This window comes from Falco biarmicus, chromosome 6, assembly GCF_023638135.1.
Source record: "Falco biarmicus isolate bFalBia1 chromosome 6, bFalBia1.pri, whole genome shotgun sequence".
In the NCBI taxonomy this organism is placed as follows: domain Eukaryota; kingdom Metazoa; phylum Chordata; class Aves; order Falconiformes; family Falconidae; genus Falco; species Falco biarmicus.
The window spans coordinates 84,453,234-84,478,994 of NC_079293.1; the positions used below are offsets into that span (position 1 = coordinate 84,453,234).

Here is a 25,761-nt window from a genome sequence, read left to right on the forward strand (position 1 = left end):
TCATATAACAACTTTGTTACTATGAATCCAAGGAATGGGAGACTTTTTTCAGGTCTGAAAGTTGATTAAAGATTTCCTATTAGCATATTTAGTGAAAACAAGTCAAGGTATCGAGATATGACATATTGTAAATATTTGTCCAATGAAGCTGGGAAAAAGGAAAGGGAAGCAGGAAAACAGAAGGAACAAGTCAGTTGACCCTGTGTTAAGAAAAGATTCAGACTGAATCACGTTGTAAATCTCAGCCCATGGACATGACTACATGTGGTATATATGGCATAAGGAAATGAGACGGTAGTTTTGAAAAATTAGCCATAGTGCCTGGATCATGTATTAGAAGAGCTATGAAGTTTGCTTTCCTCTGCAAGCAGGTCTTGCATTGTGGTCACACTCTGTTTATAAAAAATTATGCCAAGAACTAATTAGTTGTTTAGAAAGTAATAAATGCCATATAAGGACAAATTAAACAAATACAAACATGGAAACTGTAAACACCGTTGTATAATCTTGCATCTGTTAGCAACTTGAGTGACCTTGGTGTACAGATAATGAAGCTACTTCTGAGCCTGCATAGGTTTGAAGCTTTATGTTCATTAAGTTATTGATTTGAGTACATTTGTAGGTAAATGGACGAGAACAGGCCTCTTTTTCAAGAGTGCTCACTCTATGCAATTGTCACAGACATCAGATTACTGGTTAAGGAAGTTATTGAAAACTTTCCTTAGGTGGCTATATGATTAATGCTCCGTACACTGTATATGTTTAGTATAAGTGGATACGTTTTGGAACGAGCAGTCTCACAGTTAAGAAAACTGCATTCTTCCTCTATTGCAAGAGCGTGGTGCAAATGTTAGCACAGTACAGCAGCTCTCCAGGGATCTATTTCATTTTACTGACTATCTGACTTAATTTTATGTAATTAAGTATGTCTCTTTGGAATTGAGTTGACATTTAAATACTATGGTTTCCTATGAAGGGATTTAGCTGCCAACCTAATACAGGTTAATTTAATCCTGTATTTTTTTATAGAACAGGATATAAGAAAAATGTCCTTTCATTTCCAAAATGCTAGGCTATTTTTCTAAAAACAAACAAACAAAATTACTCCAGAGGGTTCATGTTGCAAAATATTTTTCTTTAAAAGGCATTAACTAAATAAGCACAAAACCTCTTCCTCCTGCTTTTCCTATACATCTGAAGCTGAAGAGAAGAATGGGTTTGCGATACAATCATTTAATTCTCTTTCAGTTCAGCGCATGTGTATGCTAAGAGGAAGTGTTGAAGCAGCAGAGGAAAAAAAGTGGCTGCCAGACGGCCCTTCCCAGGACAAGGGTGTTTTTAGCCAGAAAGGAACTGAACATGTACAACCTACAAAATGGCTCTAGGTGCAGGATGTGACAGGGGAGGGAAAGGACAATGACAAAGGACCTGCAGTGGGAGAGGGAACACGGAGACCCCCAGGAAGAACAGCAAAGAGACCCAAACTCAGATTTGGAGCTGATGGGTTGAAAGAGACATTCCCAGGGGGACAGACAGGACCCCGTAACCACAGTCCAGGAAGTCACTAGAGATTAAGACTGAAAATCATCCATCCCAAAAATCATGGGTAGATTTTTGTTTTGAATTTTAAATGTTACTTGTCTCATCAAGTTTAAACCTTCCTCTCTAGGTTTTGTTTGTTCAGCTGAGGCAGGGTTTAGGCTTTGGAAACCTTTGGTGTCTTGGTTTGTGCTCACCTCTCAGGAAGGTTTGGCACAGTGCTGTTTCAGATCTGACAAAGTCAAACTCTCTGCATTGCCTTTTAGGAATTAAAGTATTTTTGCCAAGTTGGCAGTAAGAGTAACAATTTTCTAAGACAAATTATCTTCCCCAAAATGAAGAATCTTTGGTAAAACAACTGTCTTATCAAGCCTTTACACAGAAAATATTTTGCTTCCAGTCATAGTTCAACCTAGTATCTGAAGTTGTCCTTCAGGCTTTTTTTCTTGTTTTTTACATTTCCCCTTTTCTTAGTGCAAGACAAGATGCTGTGATGTGAAAGTGTCTTGGTATCGAGAAATCAGAGAAACATCTTGATGTAAAAATAGGTGTTGCCCAAAAGTATAAGAATGTACAACATGATGGTTTCCAGAATCTCAATCTAGATCAACAGATCCGTAGGTGACAGAAACCTGAAATCTGCCTATTGCCACTGAAATAAAAAATATTATTTCAAGAAACCAGATCTTCCCCTCTAGCTGATGTTCTTGAAAGTTTTCCTGTTGCTAAAGTTGAAGAGTAGGCTAGAATGTTAGTGGTCGAAGTAACTTTCTGTATTTTTTCTTTGGTAGCAAAATCAAGTGACAGATACAGTGAGAGTTTTCTTTGTAAAGGATTGCAGCACGTCACCTTTGGTGAATTATTTACTAGGTTGCTGCCTCATGAACTATACCTTAATTATCATAATTAATTTATTAAATGTATAACTGTATTCCCTTTTCTTTTTTACTTTGATCATCTTTCTTTCTCACCCCTTGGTGGTTTTAGAGGGGTTTTTTGCATCTTCTCCCTCCACTTCAGTGTTTAGTTTAATAAACTTTTATGCTGTGGGCAATGTTTCTAGAATATTTTATATCCCATTTTCCATATGGACTGTTAATAGAGGCTGTTCTTTATTTAGTCTCTGCAAATATGAGTCACACTGTTTTACAATAATTTACCCAAGGGCTTTTCATAGATGGTATTTCCTAACGTAGTACTACTTTTTGTTACCAATAGATTAAAAGTGTATGTTTTAAAGAAAGCAGTCAGCCAGTTCTTATTTTAAACACTTTTCACTTGGCATTTCAACTTGTATATTGGTTTGCCAGGCATTTATATGCAAAAGATAAACACTGAAGTGTCAGACTTCGTATTTCCTTACAAGAAGATGAAGAAATAAAAAAAAAGAAAAATGGTGCAACGTTAAAAACAAATTAATTTTTCTGAAGTTTTCTACTGCTTTCACTCAGTTCTCTCACTTGAAATAAAGCAGAACTGGAAAATGCCAGCTGTAGAGAAAATTATGCATGACAAACTGTTAAATACAGTAGCAATAAAAAGAAAAATGCACCTGAAAATTACAGTGAAAGCACAGGTCTGCCAAAAGGTTTTCTGAACGGTACTATTTTTGTGGTCACACTGTAGTCAGGGCCAATAGAAATTGTTATCTGGGTTTTTTTAAAGTTCTAAAATTTTGTGCAGGTTGAAATTTCTGAAGCTATGGCTATCCTTTTAAGTGTATGTATCCTTTTAAGTGAAATTTTTCAATGTAATAGAACATCTTTCTGATTAAGCAACTTTAAAAACAAACAAACAACAAAAAAGAAAAGAAAGAAAAGGAAAACCACAACTAAACCTAAAGAGGGCATGTTTTGAGCTTTTAAATGTTGCTATCATTGTCCTTACATTATTTATTAAATGTATCCCTGGTAGTCTATGCTTTTCATTCATACTTTCAAAACTCTTGAAAGGCATCTGTCAGTGGGCTTGCACTTTGCATGTGATTAGCAAGAAAGCCAAGAAGAGCTGACATATTTCCCCTAATATTTTTTCAATGTTGTTTGAAAAAACAAGAGTATGATTTTGAACTTTGCAAGCTTTCTGTTCAGCATATTCATGGCCCAGACATGTATTTCAGGCGCTGCGTACCCTGAGATGCACGTTGCTCTCTGAATACGTATTGTCAGATAATGCACAGCTGCAGTGACAGCTATGCAAAAGTCTCACCTTCTTAGTAAAACTCTTACAGTGTCACACCGCCAATCTTCAAATACCTTTTTTTTTTCCCTTTTTAGTGAGAGCAAGTGTCTCATACAAACTGACTTGTAAATACATTAACTCTGTTCTCATTAATTTTTCTTTATTTCGCCCCCATCCCAGTTTCTTTATATTTCTGAGGTAGAGATATTCAATGTTAAGCGCAGTATTCCAGTCAAGCACTTCTGTTAGAACAAGAAGTATTCTAATTTTTCTTGACATCCAGCACAGGCCTTCAGAACTGTTGCCTAGACCCTACTGCTTTCCTAGGAACCAAGGAAAGATAGCACGTCCTAGGAATGAAAAGATAAAAGTGCTCATGAGGCAACACCTAATATAACCCTTCAGAGGGAAGTCTTGAAATGTTATGATAAATTAAAAAGGAAAAAGAAAAAAAAAAATAAAAAGGAAAAGTTAAGCAACTGCTGGCTGTGGCAATCAAATACAGAATTTGCAAATCCTTGGTAGCTAAAATTACAGTTATTTATCAGAAAACCTCATCTTGATGTGGTCAGCAATGATCCATCTTTAGGACTAAAACTTCATCTTTTCTTTCCGGCCATGAAATACACCCTGGCTCGTTGCAGTGACAGAAAGAAGCCAGTCCTTGCAGGTTTTTATGTTTTAAAGAAAAGTTCCATTGCTGTCAAAGGTTAATATCAATATCATTAGGCCTTAGATGCCGGTTCAGATCTTAGTGGAAACAGGTCATTAGTAAGGCAGAAAGATGTTTGCAGGGCCACAGTTCCACCTTCCCTTTCTTTGGGTGCAAGTGAGCTGCTGACACTACTTGCCCACTCCAGTTCTGGACATGTTTCTGTTTCTTCAGGTAGTCTGCTGCAGCCTTGCAAAGATTTATCTAAACAGGGGAAAGAAAGTTGTGTTGGGAGGCAGGGGGCTGATGGGGAGGAAGGGACAGCTATAGGTGCCCTGTAAGTGTATACACAAGCTATATATTGCTCATAATCTCAGCCTGGCCCTTGGCTTTATGGAGAGGCATGTCACTGAACAGGGACTGACTGTGTCAGGGATGCCAGCAGAGGAGAGTTCATAGGCAGGATCAACACGATGGTAAAATTCTGCAAGTCCCTGGTATCTTGCATCATGCTAAACTCGAGAATTCTTTTGGCTGACTTTATTCCACCCTTTAACTCCCACGATAAATCTTTGACACATTAAAAATAATCTATAAACTCAAAAAAATGCGCTCATGTCTCAAATGTGAAAGTTGCCCGTTCCCCTAAGAATAGCAGTTAAGCTGGCACCTGGTGTGTCACACTGTGTATATCTAGATGAAAGGGAGATTCCTGGCCAGTGTGTCTCCACAGCTCATTGATCTCCCTCTGCAGAAAGACTGGTATGTCTCCCTACAGACTCCTCGGCAGGATGATTTAAAACTTGCTGTTGAGCAATTTACAGTCTGGCATTGGATATCTGTACGTTGCACAGTGAGGAGCATGTTGGTAAGCTGCCACTGCTGCTTGCAGAGGAGGGCATTAAATCCCATAGCACGAGCAACGTCCTCACAGAGTAATTTAAGGGATATTTTGTTAACGCTTATAATAGGAACCAGTGAGTCAGACTTGAGAGTGAGAAATCGGGGGACATGGGAATACACACTTGCAAAGAAACCTGGAGATTGGAAGGAAAGAGAAGAAAATTGTATATGGAGTGGCAACGTGAGAGGGAAATGATGAAAATGTGGAGTATGTTTAGCGGGGTCACTTTGCTTGGCATGCTGGTGTAATGCCAGCTAAGAGCTCCGAGCAGTATGTTAGTAAGTAGCTATGGGTAGATACATTTTCTGACTTGGGAACTTTAATCTGAATGTCTTTATTGCTCTTTAATAGACTGAATTGCATACCGGTAGGCTTAGTTTTACGACTCTTAATGACATTTCAAAACAGAATGCAGCTTACGTGACTTTGAATTGAATAATTAGAAAGTTCTTCCGTTTTTTGAGCATATTTCAAAATTTTAACTTAAATAACTTTCTGATCGGAAAATACTGTTACAGGCATTGGAAAAAATCTTCTTAAAAGAAGCCCAAACACACCAAAGGTTCAGAGCTAGGAACAGTCCTTTGAGGCAGTGCCTTAAAAGAGACAAATTTCTGTCCAGCTGAGAGGGGTTGCTCAACATAGCAGTACTTTTCTCTTTTCTTCCCTGTGTACTTTCAGCAATTAGTCCTTTTTTCAATGAAAATACCATCATATTTTGGTTAGGAGAGGAGAGCAGTAACTTTCATTCTTAGCATTGCTTTTGAGGGAAAAGTTTGGGAAAAATAAAAGCATTTGGAGATAAGTTTCTCAATCCACATCTTTGGTGGAAATTACTTTTAAATACCTTAGTTTAACATTTTTAAGTAATAATGTGTTTTGTAAGGCAGGAACAAATAGTTCCATCTGCAACTGTAAGCCAGCTGGTATGTACAAATAGTAAACTTGAACAAAGTGAAGGATCTAGTAAAACTAATTCCAAATCTGTGGTCTTTCCTAGTTTTTGTGACTTGGATGACACCAGATTCCAGAATGCACCCACATAAACAGCAGAAGGGCTTTGCAGAAGTCTCTTCTTTACTTACCCAGTGATGGTGGTGTATTATACTGGTACACTACATTGCATCCTAGTATGTGTTGTGCAAAAAAGGAGATAGATACCAGTCATCATCTCATAATGAAGTTTGCAGCCTGTTCTCATGGCTGTAACATCAAACTAGGTGTGACAGTTCAAGGTGTAGTGAGATGGGATATGGTGATTCCTACCATATAGAAGACTTAAGTCTCAAAGACTTAAAATCTGCTGTAACCCAGGCTGATCCCTAACTGCTGAAGACGTTAGATTCCTTGATTATTGAGAGTTTGCCAAACCAGTGCATAAAGTTGGCATAATAATGACAACATCCATTAAGTGTAAGTGCTCGGCTGTGTGCATGTTTTCTGGTATGAGTAAAGGGCACATGCTAACAGCAGGGGGGTTTTTCACATTTTTGGGAAAAAGCCTCACTGTGTCTGCAGTCATTCTGAGTCACTATGTAGTTATGTGTGGGCACCTTTTGATATGACTATTTTCACCTAATGCAGCAAAGTTGAAGGCCTCTTATTTTCCCCATCTCCTGCACTGGAGTTCTCTAATTCTGTGGCTCTCCAGATGACTTCTAACTTTTTGTCTTTTCCTTCCAGTTGCCTCTTCTATTCACTCGATTCTCATTTTTGCTTGTACTGCCAGTCTTACAGTTTTCAATTATCCAAAGTAGTAGCCCCAGTATACCCAATGTAGCAACCCCTCTGTCCAGGGTAGGTGTCCATATCCACTTTAAAACAGTCTCTTTCTCCATGTAGACTGTGTAGTGAGACTTTTCTCATTCTTTTTTACACGTTGCATTTTTTCCTCCTTTTATGCCATCTGCTGCTTAAAAATGTTTTACAGCTAACACATAGTTTCACATTTCCGTTCACTCACAAGTTTCCTTTCTTTTGCTTGCTGCTTATGTTACTAGTTTTCCCTCACCTCCAGTCTTGTTCCCGTCCCTTATCATTTCCTGTTGAATTTCCTAACCAAATAGCCCAGAATGCAGCCAGCTTCTTTGAGAGCAACCTGGCTTCAGTTCCAAGAAAAACAATGGAAGGTGATGACTATCTTTTCTTTGAGGAACCTCAATTTTCATATGTGGTCTGTAGGAAAGTGATTTCTATTTTGCCTGAAGGTAGCCAGGTATAGTCTGAAATACTGGCCACTTTGATGAGAAAAAGAAATATGAATTTGATGGCAGAAGTCAGGAAGTGGGTTTAAGTGGCTTATGCACGTTTGCATCTTATTAGAACCATAGCCACCCGTAACAGTTTCATTTTTTTACATTTTCAAGGTGAAATGTTCTTTAATGCTAAAGTTATAAACTTTAGAACATTTAAGCACAACATCCTTTTTTGTCCTTGGGCACATCTGCATATCTCCACGCAGATAAGAGCAGAATCCCTAGATCACCAAGAATATAATTGTCAGATAGAACCGAATACTTCTGAACTGGAATTCTTTCAGAATATTTTGAAGTGTGTTGTGGATTACAGTAGGACTCTGCAAATGGGAAGGTCTCGTTTTCATTTCAGTTGGCTTTGATTTCAATTGGCCTCAAAGCCTTATTTTAGGCCCATTTGACAGGATGCACATGGAAGAAAATCTAAAATACATTCCCCAAAGTCTGCTCTAAACTGTTGACATAGGAGGGATCTTATTCAGGGTTCTGCTGCAGATCAGTCTCTGTGTTATAAGTGGCCAGATTAAAACATTTTAATCTATTTGTCCTTGGTTCCTCCGAGCCAAGGTATGATTAATCTCTGTGTCTTTCAGCCAGCCATTGTCTGCCTTGTAGGCCTTGAAGCAACCATGCAAGGAGCTGGCAGGGATGTCAAGATAGTCTAATACCTAATCTCTTTGTTGGTTAGCAAAGGTTAGGTTTCATCAGTCAGCTTGACGGAACCAAGTACATTACAATGTGCTTCTTATCTGTATAAAGTCTTTGCAGTCAGTTGCTGAATCATATCTGTGTCATCGCTTTAACCCTATTGGCGGGATAAGCTCTACATTTTTTGCTCTACTTTTATGTTGGGAATTGCAATTTTCCGTTCTGTTTTTTTCACTAAAGAGAAACTCTTTAGCAAAAAATCATTTCAATATTTCAGTAACTGGGTTAAAGAATAAAACAGCCACACGGTTCTAGAAGAATTTTCAAAGCAGGAGTTTTAAAGCTTTCTGCTTTTGAAGTCTTAAAGGTGTCTGGCACTTGCTGTTTTTGCTGAGGTTTTTTCTATTTGTTTTGATTTGTAAAGGTACTATTATCAGTATACACAAGTTATCTCCAACCCAGACACATATGAGCCCTACATAAAATATTTTGGCAACACCCCTTTTATTTATCTGACAACAAGCACTTAGTAGTATACGGAGTATTGACCTCAGCTTTGTTTTATGTTAAAAATACAGAATCACTGCAGAAAATTATCTTTTGGGTTGCATGAACTATACTGTCACACTGTAAAAGTAATATCTAGGAGTTTATTGTGGAAGTTTTTGTGAGCAACTTTAGTACCTAAGGCATATAACCTTCCAGCCACCTCACCGTGCTTACATTTGTCATGTCGTAGTGCTCGCGAGTGAAGCGCAAGGCTAGCAAGCCTAGATGGAGCCAGTAGGAAATGAATCTGTCTGCCACAGATACTTCAGATAAAATTATTAATCTTTAGTGGCAGGGAAGTGGCTCCCCCCTGAGTGGATTGAATGATGACAGAAAGTCTCTAAGCCTTGATAAGGTTGTGTCCAGGTTGGCTTCTGGTCTGGAAGGTAGATAAAGATTCTTTGTCCTTCAGATTTGTAAGGATGGCTGCTCTCTTTTTCCTGTGTGTGAGCCAAACTGTAACTTGCTTATTCATCTTATGGACCGTCTTTCAACTTAAGCATAGCTTGTATATGTTTGTCAAACAATAAATATGAGGTAGAGGAGGTGAAAGGGCTGGAGAAGAGTTTTTATTATGATGGAGATAAGAAACTACCTCCTTTGTTATGGGTGAAAATTAGTAGACTCTCTGAATCTTAAGTAGCAAATTTCTAGACCTTAATTCTTGGGTTCTGTAAGTGACCTGCTGTTCATTCACTTGTAGAGTATTTCTTTTTATAGCTGATCCATGGATTGCCCACTGTTTTAGGTTCCCTACATGTTTTCTTATTGTTGGGGCAGTTTCAAAGTATATTCTTTCTGAAAAAATTCAGGCTATGCTTTAGCTAAATTTAATATTTAAGGAGATAAGTTTGTCTCTTTGGTTCATTTTTGTCTGAACACTCTTAATAAGTGTTTATAAAATCTGCCCTGGGCCTGATGTTTGGTCCACTACTGTTAATACCTCTGCTCTTCAGATTACTACAATAAGAGTTAAGCAACTTTTTGCTTCTCTAGGCTGAGACTATTTTTTGTAGGATTATGTTCTCATTGAGCCAAAATCAAGAAATTACTCGGGAAAGGTAGTAAGAGGCAAAAATTGCTAAAGGTAATGCTGTTGATGTTATCTTTTCTATCAAAATGATACACTCACTTCAAGAACTGATATGAGATGAGACAGGGTTTGATAGCAAAAGAACAAAGTCAGTTTACTGAAAGAGAGTTTGAGAAGCACTTGAAAAGTGTGAAGTCAGATAGTTTGAGCATCAATCTAGCAAAGAAGCTTACCACAGTGTAAGCCTGCAATTTTTTCTCATCACACTTACCAAGTTAACTGTACCACCTGGGTTCATCAAGAGGACACCATGTCCCTTGTCACCTCTATCCTAACCACTCTGAGATCATGCCTTGAGCATGTGTCCTTGCTTCTGAGTATTTGGTTGTACTTGAGAGTAATGGCTTTATAAAGGGGCTGAAGAGCCTCTATAACAGAAAGTATTAGCATAGAATTAAATAGTTTAAGTGAAAACAGATCTTGAGAAATCAATCTATACACATGCCTGCCTTTGCCTAAGGGTCATAATTCTCAGGAGGTGAGGAATACCCACCTTCCTCAGACTCTTTTTCCACAGCCTCCCTGGTGGCATCCTATCTTTCTACATAGGACCTGACAACTGAATCCCTACTCCTTTGCTAGGAACTTTTTTTGTAACTGTTGGGAGGCTCACAGATTCATAGCCCTTGTCTTGTTTTCTCCAAACATCCTCTTCCTTCCTCCCAGTATTGAATTAGATCCATTAATTTCTTCATGGAGCTCTAAGAACTCGCCACAGCTGAATAGTTAACCCAGTCTTCCCGATACAACCACTAGCGTTCGTACAATTTTTGCACCTTTTGGTCTCAGGGTAGTATCTTGCGCCTCCACAGTGATCAGGGTCTCACTGAAGTTGGTGGGAAGTACTGCAGGAAAAGCCTGAGCAAGAGAAATGTATGGAGGAATGTATGGAGGAATTTGTCTCTGTGAGTATATGACTAGGCATGAGTTGACAGAACCAAGGTGATTTTGCCAAAATCTTTCTAGTTTCATGGATGGGAAGATGAAGGCTCATTCAGGGCCAGTGGAGAAAACCCAAAGAATTTGTCAAAAAATTACCAGTGGCAATTAAGTTATTTTCAGACTGAATTAAAACTATTGCCCTTCCTTCAAAGGTAGCCTTTTATCTGCTTTTCTAGACCTTGTAGTTTAAATAGTACTGATGTTCATATCAAAACATACCCTTTGGCTCTTCCAGTAGGATTAGGTTATTTTAATTTTATGTTTATTGAAATCCTAATTTAGTTGAATGATCTGTCTTCAGAAAACACACTTGCGCACTGTAGAAATTGATACCTCTTCTGCTGGTTTATGATTTAGCACTGGGGAAAGCCAATGATTGCCTTTGTCTCTATATTTCACCAGTCTGGCAACTTTTCCTTCATAGATAAGAGCTGTAGATTTGTAAGAGCTGTAGATTTATACAGTTCTCTGTGCTTCCAGTTTTAACACGGTCATAAACCAAGCCTCCTAACAACGAGCCTGTTGCATGCTATCTTTATATTTCTAAGGACATTTTTTGCTGAAGAAGCACACATATAGGTCATATCTGCTTCAGTGAGGCTCTATCCAACATCTTGAATCTTCCTGCACAGAGAGCAGGATGGGGGCCAAGAGACAACGAGCTGTCCCAAACCCACACAGTGAGTCAGTGATATGGTTGGAACTGGAACTGAGCGGCTGCTAGCTCTCGGCTTCGTCTTAAGTGCATTAGGGAGTAATACTTCTCATCTTCTGCATTCCCGTTGGTATGAATAAATAGGCTCAAACTCCAAGGAATTTCACAAAAGCTCCCAGAAACTTGAGGACCGCAACCATGCTAGTGAGACCAGAACCTCTTACATAATCCCAGAAAAATGGGTAGCACAAGCCCGAGGTTGTCACTGAGCAGCCTGCAGGCTGCGGATCGCTTTTTCAAGCGCAATCAAAGGGACACAGAAGTTCTGACCTCCTCACGGAGTGGCGTTGGTATCAGCACGTTGCTGTTTGGAGCGGAGACAGCCTTTCTCCAAACAGCTATGTCTCTATCAGAAGCAGAACCCTGGGGGATGTGACGCTGGCAGTGACACTCAACGGGGCCTGCTTTTCAGAAAACAAGCCCTATTGCTGCCTCACCAACGGTGCCGTCCTGTAGGAGGATTTTTGTTTTGAATTAACATGAGTCCCACAGAGAGCTGAGCTGTCTCATGACCTGGTATGTTAGGCAAGCAGTGGGTAATCTATCCTGGAAGGGGGAGATATTTAGATGGGACAAAGACTGGAACTAAAGATTCCCTGACATTTCCTGAGAATAACATCTGGACCTGTGTGAACTGGTTTGGTAAATATTTTTGTATGTTACATATGCTGTCATTTGCATGATGAGTAGTCAGAATACCTGCATATATTACATCGCTTCTATAAAAGTCATTTGGATAACCTCAATAGTACTTGTAGAGTCCTCAGGATTTTGATACTAATTTGCTTCCAAGTAACATTTCTTTTTTTTATTTAAATTATGCCTACCAGTGAAGGGAGCCAGCTATAGCTGTATTTGGAAAAAAAGGAAATTGTAGGATAGACAAGCTATTTTATATCTGACTTTGTAAAAGTGGCTTTTGATGGGCTGGAATGTGTCTGACTTTGGAAAAGACCGCGGGAAGATCAATGTCACAGATACTTTTCTTCCTTCAGATGTAAGTAGACACAAAGCAGAAGAAAAGGTGGTGTTTTAGGAAAAGGAAAATGTCTTTGAATTGTACTGCATTCTGTATCGCTCCCATAAGCTTCTATTTAAAGCTATCACCACGTTTTGGCTGCCACTTTTACTGAATCTATTTAAATATGTTTTAAAGGTGAATTGGCTGTGTGACATTTTTGTTCTATATTATGGCGCGGCAATCTATCTGATTTGCAGTCAGACAGAAAGTGTTACAGCTTGAAAAGAATAGGTTTCAAAGCCTTTTCACCCCCCACCTGTGCACGTAAATGTCCTCCTACGTTAATAAAATATAAGGCCATCAAATGAAGAGAGCAGCTTGTTGGAAGTGCTGGAAAAGAATGGACGTTTAAATTAATTTTTGAAAGTATAAATTTGAAACTTATGAAAAGAATGAGGTGTGTCTGGTGAAGCTGGATAAAGGAAAGATGAATGTGAAGGCGATTTTTTTTTAATGTGCTTAGCAGACCCAGCTGGAGTCTTATTTTCAAAATCTGGCCCTTACCACACACACAAAAAAATATTTTAAAATAATAGTAACACGAAGTCTGATTCTCACATTGCCCTGTGTAGCCTCAGTGAAATAGCAGACGTGCAAGTGGTCTGGAGATGAACTGCAAGGAACCAGCCAAGGATATATCATTTCTTCAATATCATTTTACTGTTGTTTCTTTTTTTTCACTGTTGGATAATGATGAAAAGGCAGAGTAAGTGCCATCTGAAGTCTATATTGTGGGCAAGAGCAAGCCAACATGGGATTTACATTTTTTATTTTCTACTTTCTTATTTATAAATTATATTCTCATATCTCGTTAAAAAAAATTACACCTCTCACACCATTTAATGCCATAACATACAAAGGTTTTATGTAAGCCTTTGAAGCTCAGAAAATTCATAACGTAAATGTGTATTATCAGTGTTTCAACCATGTGTGTTTGTAAGGTTGATCTACAAAACAAGTAAAAATGGTAAAGAAACATTTTACAGTGTGCCATTGAGCCCAGCAGACTGCTTCTGGCAGGCTCCCAGTCAGTATAGCCCTCTGCCTTTCACAGTTTGCTCCCTACCTGTGTGATAAAAAGGGCATTTATGGCATTGAAAACGTGGTATTTGGTGGCATTTCACAAGGCGCTGATTTGGCACTGCTGGCCAAGTCAGGAAGCCCTAAGAAGTGGACCCTCACTTTTGGAACCTCTTCCTCCCTTTACACACAAGCAGCCCCAGTGGGTTCACCCCGAGCAGTCACGCAAGCCTTGCTGCTCACCCTCAGCTTCGGGTAGAGACATGGGTGCAGTGACATGCAACATGTCACTTGGTAACATCACGTTCCATGGTAATCTTCCTTTTTTATTTTAAGTTAGAGTGTGAAGACTGGAAATCTAGGTTAATCTATTTTGCCATTTTAAACGCAAACAAAATCGGGTGAAGGAGAAGACAGGTTGGTGAGACAGTTTGTTCAAACTGTGGCTGAAGTACTGAGGTCAGGAACAGATTAAGAATGATTTTATTTTTTTTTTTTTTAAACAGTCATAAAAAGAAAAGGAGCTTTCTTAGCAGCACTAGGTATGAGTGCTTGGAAAGGTACATTTCATGTAGTCCAGTGTATTTTAAATCCTGATACATCTGAATCTTCATCTACAGCAAGTCCTGATTGCTTTTGTAACTAGAATTGATGATACCATTGATGATGCCTGTCCTTGTAAGCGCCGGAGTCTGACAGCACGGCATGCCAGCCACACGGAGCAAGTGCTATTTTGTGGAGCATGCTAAGGAAAATATGGGGAAGAATGTTATCCATGTTGTTTCCTCAGGCCTAAATTTGTAAGTTATATACTGCACTTTGGAAATGGCTTTGGCCTAAAGGTATATTTATAAATTTTGTCTCTTCAGAGTTAAAGAAGCAGAGGAGGTCTGCAGGCAGAAAAAGGGGAAGTCGCTATATAATATAAGACCAAAACATGACTCTGGAATTGTAAGTAAAAATTGTAGCAATATTTCTGTTCCCATCACTCATTCTACCTTTTCTTTTCTCTTTGCACTTTATAGATGTGTTATTATTGATCTAGGTTTTTGCTCTGTTTTATTGTGAATGTTTAACATTTCCACAAAAGGTGTTAGATGAACAAACTTGAATGCTGCCTATAAATATTGCTCGACAAAACAGATGTAGCACAAGCAAGAGCAGCATATGACTGCCCACCCTACCAATCTCCCTGCATCCCAGTTTTCCTGTGGGATGCACCTAGAAGGCAGAAAGGCGTTTCCAGTCTTCAAGTTCATTCAGTCTGTTTCCACTCTCTTTTCTACAGTTACAAAACGTAAGGAAGAATTGTGATAGGTAGACATCTTTCAGGTTGGATCCTTGTACCCAATACTAATGGCTCCTGTTGCACTGATCTGGATTTGTTTGGAATAGAAACCCTAGAAAAAGATAATACTCGCCATTCTTCTGAAAACCGCTAAATAACTTCAGTGATAGTAGAGGAGTAATCCTCGTCATTCAGTGAAACTTTTCCACTATAATTGTCTAAGCATTGCTAGGATCATGACTGATTTTACAGAAAATAAACACTCCTCTAGTGAAAAATTAGTCTGGCAGCTCACATTTAAATTATACATGTGGAAATTACCCATCGATTCTATTTGTAAAATATTATAACAGAAGATATTTTTCATGTGTCCATGTCCCTGTCTGCCCCCCACCAGCCATGATTTAATTCTTTTGTGCTTTGTAGTCACAGCTACGTTACTGTGACACACCCTTGAAATGAAGCAAGTGGTAATTTACTGTATTCTAACTAGTATAATCTGACACAGGACAAAATAGCATTGCATTTATTGTTTCCTATTCTGAATATTTAGGGAGAGCTGGCTGTGATTAGTGCCATAAGAAATGTAAATGGAGTAACAGCTTGGTTAGGAATGATAAAGTAGGTTTTATTTTATCAATTTTATTTTAAACCAGAGCAAGATGTTATTTAAAAACAAACAAACAAAAAAACCACACCCAACTAACACTGATTTGAATTTCTCCATCTCACCTATATCTTGCCAAATGTAAAGACAGTGACGGATTTTTGTAAATTTTTTTCTTTTTTAGAGAACCACCATAGGTTTAATTGTTCCTGTGTCATTTTCATTATTAGTTGCACTGAAACTGGGACTTTCAGTGTTACTGAAAATTTGATAGAGTGAAAAGGAAAGTGAACAAAACTACTTCAAAAGCATTGTGTAGCTGCAGTCTATTTCAGTTCAAGCTTCAAAGGAAATTTATTTCTGAAGTCAGTTCTGCAGTAAGTAGAACTGAGCGTTAGCCTGCGTCTTTCTGTGCTTTTCATATTTCTGTGAGGGGGTTTAATATTTACTCAATTTTCTGCTTTCTTTTACTCATTTTATTTTTCAGAAAGCAAAGATAAGTATGAAAATCTGAGAGAAGAAAAGCAAAAGCCATTGTTACCAAAACTCAACACACCTGTGGGTGGGGAGTGAGGAGGAAGGAAACTGCATCATCCTGATCATTTGCTTTCTCGACCTTTTTAAATTCGCTTTTTGTTCTCTAGAGTTTTCCACCAATTGATGTGTTATGGTACATTCATTCATGAATGTAATCACTTTAATGGAGTGCCCAGCAATAGACTAGGTATGGACTTGAAACACCTACCCTGTACTCTGCGTCCCCTTTGCCACTCCAAACGGTATTTTGTGAAGCGTACGGTATATTACAAATAGGCCAAGTCAGCATGCATAAACAGCGGCATCTGCATCAGTTCTGAACACGCAGCAAATTGCATTAAGTTGAACTTCATAAGAATGCTACTCGATACAGTAAAACATTTCCATTCCTACTGGCAACATCTGTCTAACACAAATACTTCATGGCACTGCACTTAGATTAGGGAAAGAAATGTTACTCCTAGTGAATTGTTTGTATCCGTTTCATGTTGGCATTTGTAGTTCGTATTTTGAATCGTTAAGTGCTGTTTATACAGTATAATCAATGCTTTCCCAACTTGTTTGGTTGCCCTCCATGACTAAATATTTGTGGAACAAGATGTTTACTGTAACTATCTTTAAAATCGATAAGGCAGCATACTTTTACTTCATCTTTTGCCAGACAGTGAATGCCAGGTGGTATGGGGGTCAGAAATCCAGCATTAAAAAAAAAAAAAAACCAAAAAAAAACAAAACCAAACAAAAAACCAACAACAACAACAAAAAAAAAAACAAACCAAAAAAGAGTAAGTGAAAATCAGGAAAATACAGAAAAGCACAGAAGTATGATAGAGTATGAGAGAGATTTGGCTATTATAGTTTGTTAATATATGAAGCAGCTAATACTTTTACATGAACTTTAAAAGGTATATAGTATAGTTTTAACTGCTGATCACTTAAATCAGACAGGCTTTTGGCCACATGTACATGACTTCCCTTTTGGAATTAGCTTTACATTTAATTTAAAACTCCTTTAGAGAGCCATTAAAAGATGCACATGGGGATTGCCATTTACAGAAAACAGTAGCCAGTTCTAGTGACAGACCAGAGCCTACCAACTAATTGGCATCAAGTTCACACTTAACAGAATTGCAGACTTTTCCTCTGGGCTTTCAGTGTCCCTGACTAGGAGGTTAATGATTGAAACCTATGACTTAGGGCTTCCATTTTAGACCACATGCTTAATTCCTATTTGCAATCCAGAATTAATTCTATCAGTTTTGATCTGCTCAACCAATAACCTTCCCCCAGTCCTAATTGAAGAGCCCCAAACCAATCAGCCCGATTGATAACATTTTTCTTTCAAAGCGCACTTTTCCTGAAGGCAGGCTGTGTGTGTGACTGAATTGGATGCACATGCTTACAGCCTTGGAGCCTGAAAGATACTGGGGTGAGGCAAACGAGCTCTAACCTGCTGGGTTGCGTTATTCCCTGTCTAATCTAGCACATCAAGAGACATTCCTAGCTGTCCAGAGGCTAATGTACCCTACAGGGTGTCATAAATGGAAGTGCAAAATATGACCTCAGGAATCTGTTATTCTTCAGATATACCAAGCACTAGAAAAGATGGGTTTTTTCACTATGTGAAAAGCAAGTCTCCTGTTGCTGACAAACCTATGTGAAAATCTCTACTTGTAATAATTTCTGGCAGGGATATAAGTTACTGAGAATGGAGTTCTAAAATTTTGTGTTGATGGGAGTAACATTACTATTTGGGAAAGTGAAAAGGAGAGATTATTAGCTGGTACAACTAACTTATGGAAAAAACTTTAAAAAATGAAGCTATTTTAATGGCACTGATTCAAATCCATGTTTGTATTTATGTAAACAATAGTCTTTTCCTCTTAACTTTGCTCCTAAGTGCAAGGATACAGTAGCATGTTTTCATTTGTAGCCTTCCTGTTCCCTTCAGTACCTACAGTATGTATATTACTATACTAAATGAAATAATAGATCATCTAACAAAGATCACTATGTGCAATACTGTATTTAGTGTTTCTATTTCAATTTTTTTAGAATGTTAATTTATATGAAAATAAAAGGAATAATAATGAAGTAACTGCTTTCTCTCTTCACTGTCAGGCTATGCTGCAGTTTGCTAGCAACCGTTTGCTCCCTAACCACCTTGTCCCATTCAGGCTCCTGTGACCAAGGATAAAAACTTTGTGAACAGATGGGTGGAAACGGGGCTTCTCTTTCCTTGCCTTTTGGAAGCACAGTGACAGTAATTCCCAGTTATGTGGATGTATTACCTTTTCCCCAGGTGGTGGTAGCGAGGAGCTTCAGAGTCCTTTACCCACCCTGCTGTCGCTGGCTCGGGTCTGTGGCTTGTGCACGCCTTCCAGTATTGTACCTGGCTCAGGCTTGTAACCTGTGCCTACTCACAATGCCTACGTAAGTCTCCAGAAATTGCTATTAGGACAAAAAAAACGCATAAAAAAAGTATTATCTGCATATTATAATGTCTTTATACGTATATTTTATATCATTAAAGTGTTGTCTAGCAACCTGGTAGGACTGTCACATACGCACATCCCTACCCCTTTCACCGGATCTGCAGCATGGATGCTGGAAGTTATTCGCAAACCTCTCTGAAGAACAGTGTCAAAGGCTGACTGCAGCTGGTGGTACCATGTTATGATCTTAAGATACAAGCTGCTGCACAGATTTTCCTCTTTGAACATGTCTTTTATGTAGCTTTCTCTCCAGCCTGTTTTCAAACACACATTCAAAGTAAAGTAGCCCACTATGTGCAGCACCAAAGTGGATCCACAACACTCCCAGGGGGGATTCCCAGCCTAAGTTTCACCACTGTCCTTTTTTTCAGTGGTGCGTTCAGCTTTTTACAGCATTCTGGACTAATGTTCTTTTGTTTGTGTGTGTGTGTGTGTGTGTGTGTGTGTGTTAAAGAGGTTGAACATCCCACTGATCCCCTCTCTCCCCATTTCCTGAAACATCAAGCATACCACGCTTTGAGTTGGCTGTTGTCCTACGAGAGTTCTCGTGGACAGAATTCTGAGCCTTTGCTGATCACTCACCGTTACTTCAATGCAGCAGCTAGATACTGACTTTCGTACCTGAGCAGCAGATGTGACTTACTGAGAATGTCTGGGTTTTTTTAAGAGGAACTAAGAAGATCCGTGCTGTTTTGCTTGCAAATTAATGCCTTTCAGAAGCATGGTACTTTGCACGTGTCACCATGCAATAGTGCTCAGCTTTTTTTGTAGCACCTTTCATCATCCCGAAGCACTTCCAAAACTTAGTTAAATATTAACCAACAGCGGCAGTGGGAATACAATTAGTGACATCTTCTAGACTGGTATTTTTCTTGCCCAATTTTTCAGCTAAAAATGTTGGAAACAACTGCTAATTTCATTGAGAGAAGATACAGCAAGTCTTTGCATTGCAATTATTTCATTGCCTACTCTAGCGTAACAGGCAAAAGCCAAGTTTGTGCCAACCCCATTATATCAATTACTTAAGTTACGTCTATTTTAAACCGCTGCAGACAGAATAAGTGAAAACTGATGGAGCTGAGTTTTTCTGAAGATTGTGTGATCAAGTCAGCAAAAAGAGGAGACGGAAAACCATGTCTCACACCATTCAGGTCTGCCACTCACCAATCAAATGGGATTTATATCACAGAATAGGTTTTTCAAGCCATTACCTTGCTTATGACAGACCCATTGGTACCTGCGCTGTACCCGATGTCCATCCAACTTACTTTAAAGGGATCCAAGAGCAAGTCCATTGCCTCAAAAAAAAAAAGGCATCTTTCTGAAGATAAAGGATCTTTACAGCGTCAGCACTTTTTTCTCATTTATTCCCAGCTGCAGGTCCAACTTATTGTCACTCAACCCCAAACTGGAGCCCTGCCAGGGTGACACTACCATGGGGTGGCAGAGCTTGACATTCACTGTCCCCCTCCTTCCCCTGTCCCACAGCATCACTAAGCAATACTGAATCTAGCTGATTTAAAGCTTTTTTTCATCTACCTCAGGAGACCTGCCTTGCTCTTGGATCATTTCCGCAAGTGGGAGTGTTTTGGATGGCAGCGTACGCCTGCGGTATGGCGGGTCAGCAGGTGGGCAATAAGGGGCTGGGTGAGCTGGACATGGGCTCTGGGCTGCACCACCAACAGCGGAGGTGCACATGGGTGCTGGGCAATGAAGCCACCGGCAAAGCAGGAGCATGGCGAAGAGGCAGGTGGAAACAAGAGAGGGGTATGGGAGGAGATGGCTGCCTGAGCTCCTTTTGAGCCGACTGATAGAGGCACTTGCAAGTTCTGAGCAGAGGGCCCTGACCACACGCAGGTAGCTAAAGCACAGCGAAATATTAATTCTTGGATTTAAAAGCTACTACAAGAAAAAAAAGAAAAAAAAAAAGAGGGAAAAAAAAAGTCCTTAAATCCATGAAATTCCTGAACCCTGAGAGGATTCGGGCAAGAGATGGGGAAGGAGACAGCAAAGGGTTCATGCCGGTGTCATAGTGCCATAAAGGACAACAGCCTTCCCCTGCTCCTGGTGCGCTAGGTGCTCCTGCTGCTTTCAAGACCCATGACAGGCATCTCTTCTGGTCACGTGGAGGCTCGCTCCTTAGTGTGAGAACTCCCTTTCCTCACTGAAGCTTTTCTTCAAGATTATTTTGCAAATATTTTTTATCTGGGTAGGAAAGAAAAAAAAAAAAAAAAGGGGGGGTGGGGTGGGGTGGAACACAGAACACTATCCTACCTTTGGACAGACATACACTGTATTCATGCAAGAGCTGACAGCCATCAATAAAATTCTCCTGTATCTTAAGATATACTTCATTCTTCTTTTTTTTTTTTTTTTTTTCCTTCCATTCCCTGAGTAGTTTGGTGCCTGTTACATAAGGATCTCGCTATATTTTAAGCAAAACCACTTTGGTCAGGGTAATAGTTACTTCTCTTACCGCAAATGATGCCAGCAGTTCAGCCAGTGGTGGAGCTTTGGTTGCCTTCCTGTCAGTTAACCAAAAAAACCCAGAATTTGTGCATGCAGAATCGACTCCAGGATCTAGGATTAGTGCAATTCATGCTTCCCTCTTGCCCTGCAGGTACTTTTGAGGGGGTGGGGGACAAGGGAAGAAGTAGCTAGGTTTTCCCAAGCTGTCAAGGTGAGCCTGTATCTGGTAGGGTCAAAAGGAAGCCGGAGAATATACTGACGAGAGAGCAGCTGGACACAAGGTGTTGAAGCAAAGCCGGGAAACCTGGATGCCATATAACCCTAGAGTAGCTTTATTATTTAATCTATAATTTAATAGTAGACCTATAAAATAATTACATTATACTTAAAGCATTTCTTCATTTTTGTTTTCATTTATAAAACAAGAATTAAATACAGTTTTAACCATTACAAGCTCAACTCAGTTTTTACATAAACACAGCTCCTAGAAGGAGCTTTAAGCTGCAGCATATTCATATTGCAAACTGGTGAAAAACCCAGGCAGGGCATAGCTTAAACATAAAGATTCTTGCACTTTTTTTTTTTTTTTTTTTTTTTTAACTGAAGTTATTAGGGTGCTTTTCATTCTCTAGTCCAAAATGCCAGACTTCCCATTCATTTCTTTCAAGTGGAGACTGAGATCCCAGGAGTCTTTGACTGTAGTTATTGCCACCTTACCCCCCCCCGCCCAGCTCCCCGCAGCCACACCAGTGCTCGAGCTTGGCCTGACCGGTGCTGGCCTGGTGGCTGGCACGATGCTGGCAGGGCAGCAGCGAGCACTGATAAAGCAATCCCCGTGCGAGGAACCTCCCCGTGCCCTGCTGACAAGCTGAAAGAGCACAGCAGAAAAGCCACAGCCGTTCACGTAATCAGGCTAACAGACCTGACCAACCTCACCCTGCCCACGCCGAGCCCCGTAAACCGCTTGGCAAGCTCTGGTGGAGCTCAGTCCCGAAAGCCTCTTAGAGCCGGCTGTCGCACAGAACAGCGACCTGTGGCACTGAACCCCTGGCTGGCAGCAGGGGCCAGGCACGTTAACCCGTTGAAGCGGCTGCATGTGAAGAGGCTGGTGGGGAAGGGCTCCCACCGCAAGCTGGTTTCACGAGATGCAGATGCTGAACTGCGAGACATGCATCAGGGAGTCGGCGTGTCATTTTTAATTTGTAAGCTTCAGACAATTGAGCACGCATGGGCTCTGGGTTGGGGGGAAGGGGCTGGTTTGTTTTGAGACATGGGGTTTTAATGCAGCTGGGACTAATACAGTTCTGATCTGTAACAAACAGATTATACAGGACATGCTAAACTCCATCAACTGAATAACAACACAGTATGATTTTAAATGAACTGCAAGTGTTCACCGACACTGATTACGTAGAACTCAAAACCCGCGCAGACCACCAGTACTGTAGCAATTACCACTTACTCTCTCCCTGCTCCTACAGCTGTGACCCATTCCAGCGGCACTGACTGATGGGCTTGTCCTTTAACACTAACACATTAACGTGGTTTCCAATCATGGGAGAGACACCACTCCCAAAACCTGATGACACTGATGTAGCTTTTGTATTCAGTCCAGCCATGACCAAATTTTATCCTTTGTGCGACAGTGCTTTTATACCTTAAGGGAAACATTGTTCCCTTAAGTGTTCTCAGCATCTCTCCCACTACCCTCCCACCTACCCTGGTCTGAGCAGGCATAAATATAAGGTCATACATGGGTGTTGTCTTTCCTGGAGTAAGAAACACACACACACATCTAACACACAAAAACCTACCGAAAGCCCAGTTAAACCATGTCCATTTTAAGCCAGGCAGCTGACCTAGCAACCGAGTCTCTTACTCAACGTATTTTAATCTCCGGCACATTCTGCCACAAGAAAAATATACATGGCTAGGTCTATAATACTTTAAACAGTTGTTTACTATAGCTAGGTTACAAAATAAACACTGCTGCAGAGACCACGTGTTGGATATACTCTTAACCACAACAGCATCAGAACCCACCCTCAGTCTGCTCCGCGGTGACGGTGGCTGACCCAGCGCCTTGCCCTCTTCCCCTCGCTCCTTATCTGCCTTCAGACAAGAAGCCCGGAACCGTTTGTCATTGCACAATTAAAGTTGTCTTGAGGAGATGAGCCTCGTCAGAGAGCCTCGCTTGCTTCTCGCAGGTTACTCGTCCCTCATCTGCGTCCCCCAGCCCTGGGCAGCGCCCCAGCACTTCCAAGTGGGAGCGGCGAGCTCCGGCCCAAAGCACGGGGAAGGCGTCCTCGTCTCGTGGAGGGGACTGGAGTGTAGGGCAGAGGGCTTTACTCCACACAGTGGAAACATTTAATGCTGGTTTCAGCCAACTGGTTACTTAGAGGATCGATCGCAACTCCTGGCAGCCTGCTCCACTCCAGCAGATTCAACCGCCAAATGACACTGGAAATATAATGAAACTTGATGGTGAAGTGCCTCACACAGCCCATTAAACAGCGTTATTCCAGTCGGCAAGCGGCAAGGAGCCTCTCCTTGCTCGAGAGATGCCTCCTGAAAGACAACAGAACACCAAAAAAAAAAAAAAAAAGAAGGAAAAGAAGAAACAAAGTGACAAAATGGACAGTCAGCTCAGTGGGAGAGGGGAGGCAGCAGTAAATCTGATGGGGGCAACACCAAGCAGTAGCCACACGCCCGCTCTCACAGTTTGCCCGAGTTGTTAAGATTCACAGACATGCACCGGCACTGCTTGACCTTCTGGATTTTCTTGAGTCGGAAGGGTGGGTCCAGCTCTGGGCACTCCAGCTGCACGGTGGAAGAGGTGACCTTGTGTGGCTTGCAGAACGCGCAGGACTGGAAGGACTCCTCCTCCTTCTTCACGTGCCGCGGTATGTAGAAGGAGTTGCACTGCCCATAGCAAAAGCGGTTGATGATGGTGCGGCTTATGCAGCCCTCCTCGCTGACAGTCTGCCGCAGGGGCTGCGTCTTGCACCAGTCGCTCTTGAGGTATTTCCTCTCGGTGACCACCAAGGCCTCCTGGCTGGAGGCCAGCACCTCCTTATTCAGCTGCTGCCTCCGCTCCGAGTGGTTGCTGCTGCTGTCCTTGTAAGGGGAGGGAATGGCGCCCGCCGGACGGTTTTTCCTCGTGTCCGTGACTCGAACCAGCGCTGCCATCAGGAAAACGGACAAGGCGAATTTCCAAATCATCCTGCAAACGGCAACACAAGCAGCTGTTAGGAGAGACACGTTTTCAAACCACAGAACTGTAACGGCGGTGAACTCTTCTACGCCTGCTTTTAGAAGCAGCGGAGATCTTGCCACCTTTGTAGTCCCAACAGCTTTCCCCAGGAGATTAGCTCTATTCTCAGGTGATTACTTATCACAAAGTGGCTAAGCCCTGTGAAAGTCACATCGCTCCCCCCCAGCCTTGCGAGCTCTCCCACTACTTGCTTTTCCCCCCACCGGGACAGTGCTGCTTCGATCGCTGAAGAAGTGACTTTACAGAAGCTCCAGCCAGAAAAGCTTCCTCCTCCTCTGTGAAATCCTGGGCCAAACAGCTGGGCAAAGTCCTGGCTAGCGAAGGCTCCAGAGACTCCTGCCAACACCGTGACAGCTGATTTGGGGACGGCGGGGGAGAAGGGAAGGGAATGCCAGGTTACACAAGGTGAACTCCCATCTGCCTCCCCAGCCCCCGAGTCCCTGCACAGCCTCATTCCACACAGAAGTAGCGAGAAGTGTCCAAAAGCCGATTTTTATTATCTTAAATTACTTCTGAAGTTTCTTGGGGCTTTTATGGAACTTACAGATTTGCATTTATTGCCTTTGTGGGAGGCCGAAAACTTGATGGATTTATTCTTCCAGTAAAAGGAAATGCTTAAACACAACTTTGACTTCATTAGCGCGATGCCTCTTAGGCAAATGGTTTAAGAAGGTTTGTAAACAGGAGAGAATTCAGTATTTATTTTAGATGTTAAGGAATAGGTTAGATCACAAGCCAGTTGCTAAGTTAAAATAGTCAGCCAATTGGCAAAAATATTTTTTCCTATGGTTGTCTTTTAGGATTTCTTGTTCTGTGGAGCATCCCTTACCAACTCTTGGATTTTCATCAACCACTTGTCCAATTCATTTTAGTAATGTGTCTCGGTGCGATTCCAGGATATCAGAGTAGACATACTAAATTTCCTCATAAAGTCAGTTCTCACCAGTGCACTGCCACAACTCATTTTACAGTTCACTTCATGCCGTTCTCCCTGGGAAGGGGGAACAGAGGGTCTCTAGGGTGCCAGAAGTGGGTGCAGCCCAGAAGCTTCCTATTCGGAGGCAAGGACCCTTCAAGTCTTTCTGAAAGTGTTCTTAGTGAACTGTATTTTTATAATAGCATACAGATGAAAGACTCATCCCTCTCTTCCCAGTAAAGTTTCAAATCCTTCCAAGTAATGATTTATTTATTTTTCCTTTAGAGAGATGCCAAGATGAAAACAATACCATCATACCAGTAAATATAGGTATGTCTCACACTAGAGACACTTAAGATGGTGCATAGATACTCCTAACATGAAAACATGCCTGTTTCCAAACAAAGACACCAACAGATTGAAAGAGTCATTGCTGCAAAAGTGCAAGAGAAGATAACAACAGCAATAGCAAATACGTCTTACCTAACAAAGCAGACCTAACACATTTAACCCCTATGCAGATAAAGTGAAGGAACTACTGTAGCAGACTAGGTGAGACAACATCATTTCAGGCGATTTTCTAAGTTTACGAGATCTCAATGTCAGGCTTTGACTAAATTTCTAAGGGGAGAAGCGCTGAAAGAAAAGAAAGTGCT

The 25,761-nt window shown here is 40.8% G+C and overlaps 2 protein-coding genes across 6 annotated transcripts in view; one reads left to right on the forward strand and one right to left on the reverse strand.

Moving 5' to 3' along the window:
- The window catches only part of FMN2 (formin 2), a 162,400-nt gene extending 145,737 nt beyond the window's left edge, over nt 1-16,663 (forward strand). Inside the window, exons 17-18 of the mRNA XM_056344580.1 lie at nt 14,389-14,470; nt 15,902-16,663. Coding sequence (XP_056200555.1) covers nt 14,389-14,470; nt 15,902-15,928 — 109 coding nt within the window. The 3' untranslated portion in view covers nt 15,929-16,663. The remainder of the gene's footprint in view (nt 1-14,388; nt 14,471-15,901) is intronic.
- Nucleotides 16,664-21,224: 4,561 nt separating this feature from the next.
- The window catches only part of GREM2 (gremlin 2, DAN family BMP antagonist), a 41,028-nt gene continuing 36,491 nt past the window's right edge, over nt 21,225-25,761 (reverse strand). For all 5 annotated transcript variants that reach the window (XM_056344346.1, XM_056344344.1, XM_056344345.1 and 2 more), the window contains one exon: nt 21,225-24,138. In XM_056344346.1, coding sequence (XP_056200321.1) covers nt 23,631-24,137 — 507 coding nt within the window. In that variant the 5' untranslated portion in view covers nt 24,138 and the 3' untranslated portion in view covers nt 21,225-23,630. The remainder of the gene's footprint in view (nt 24,139-25,761) is intronic.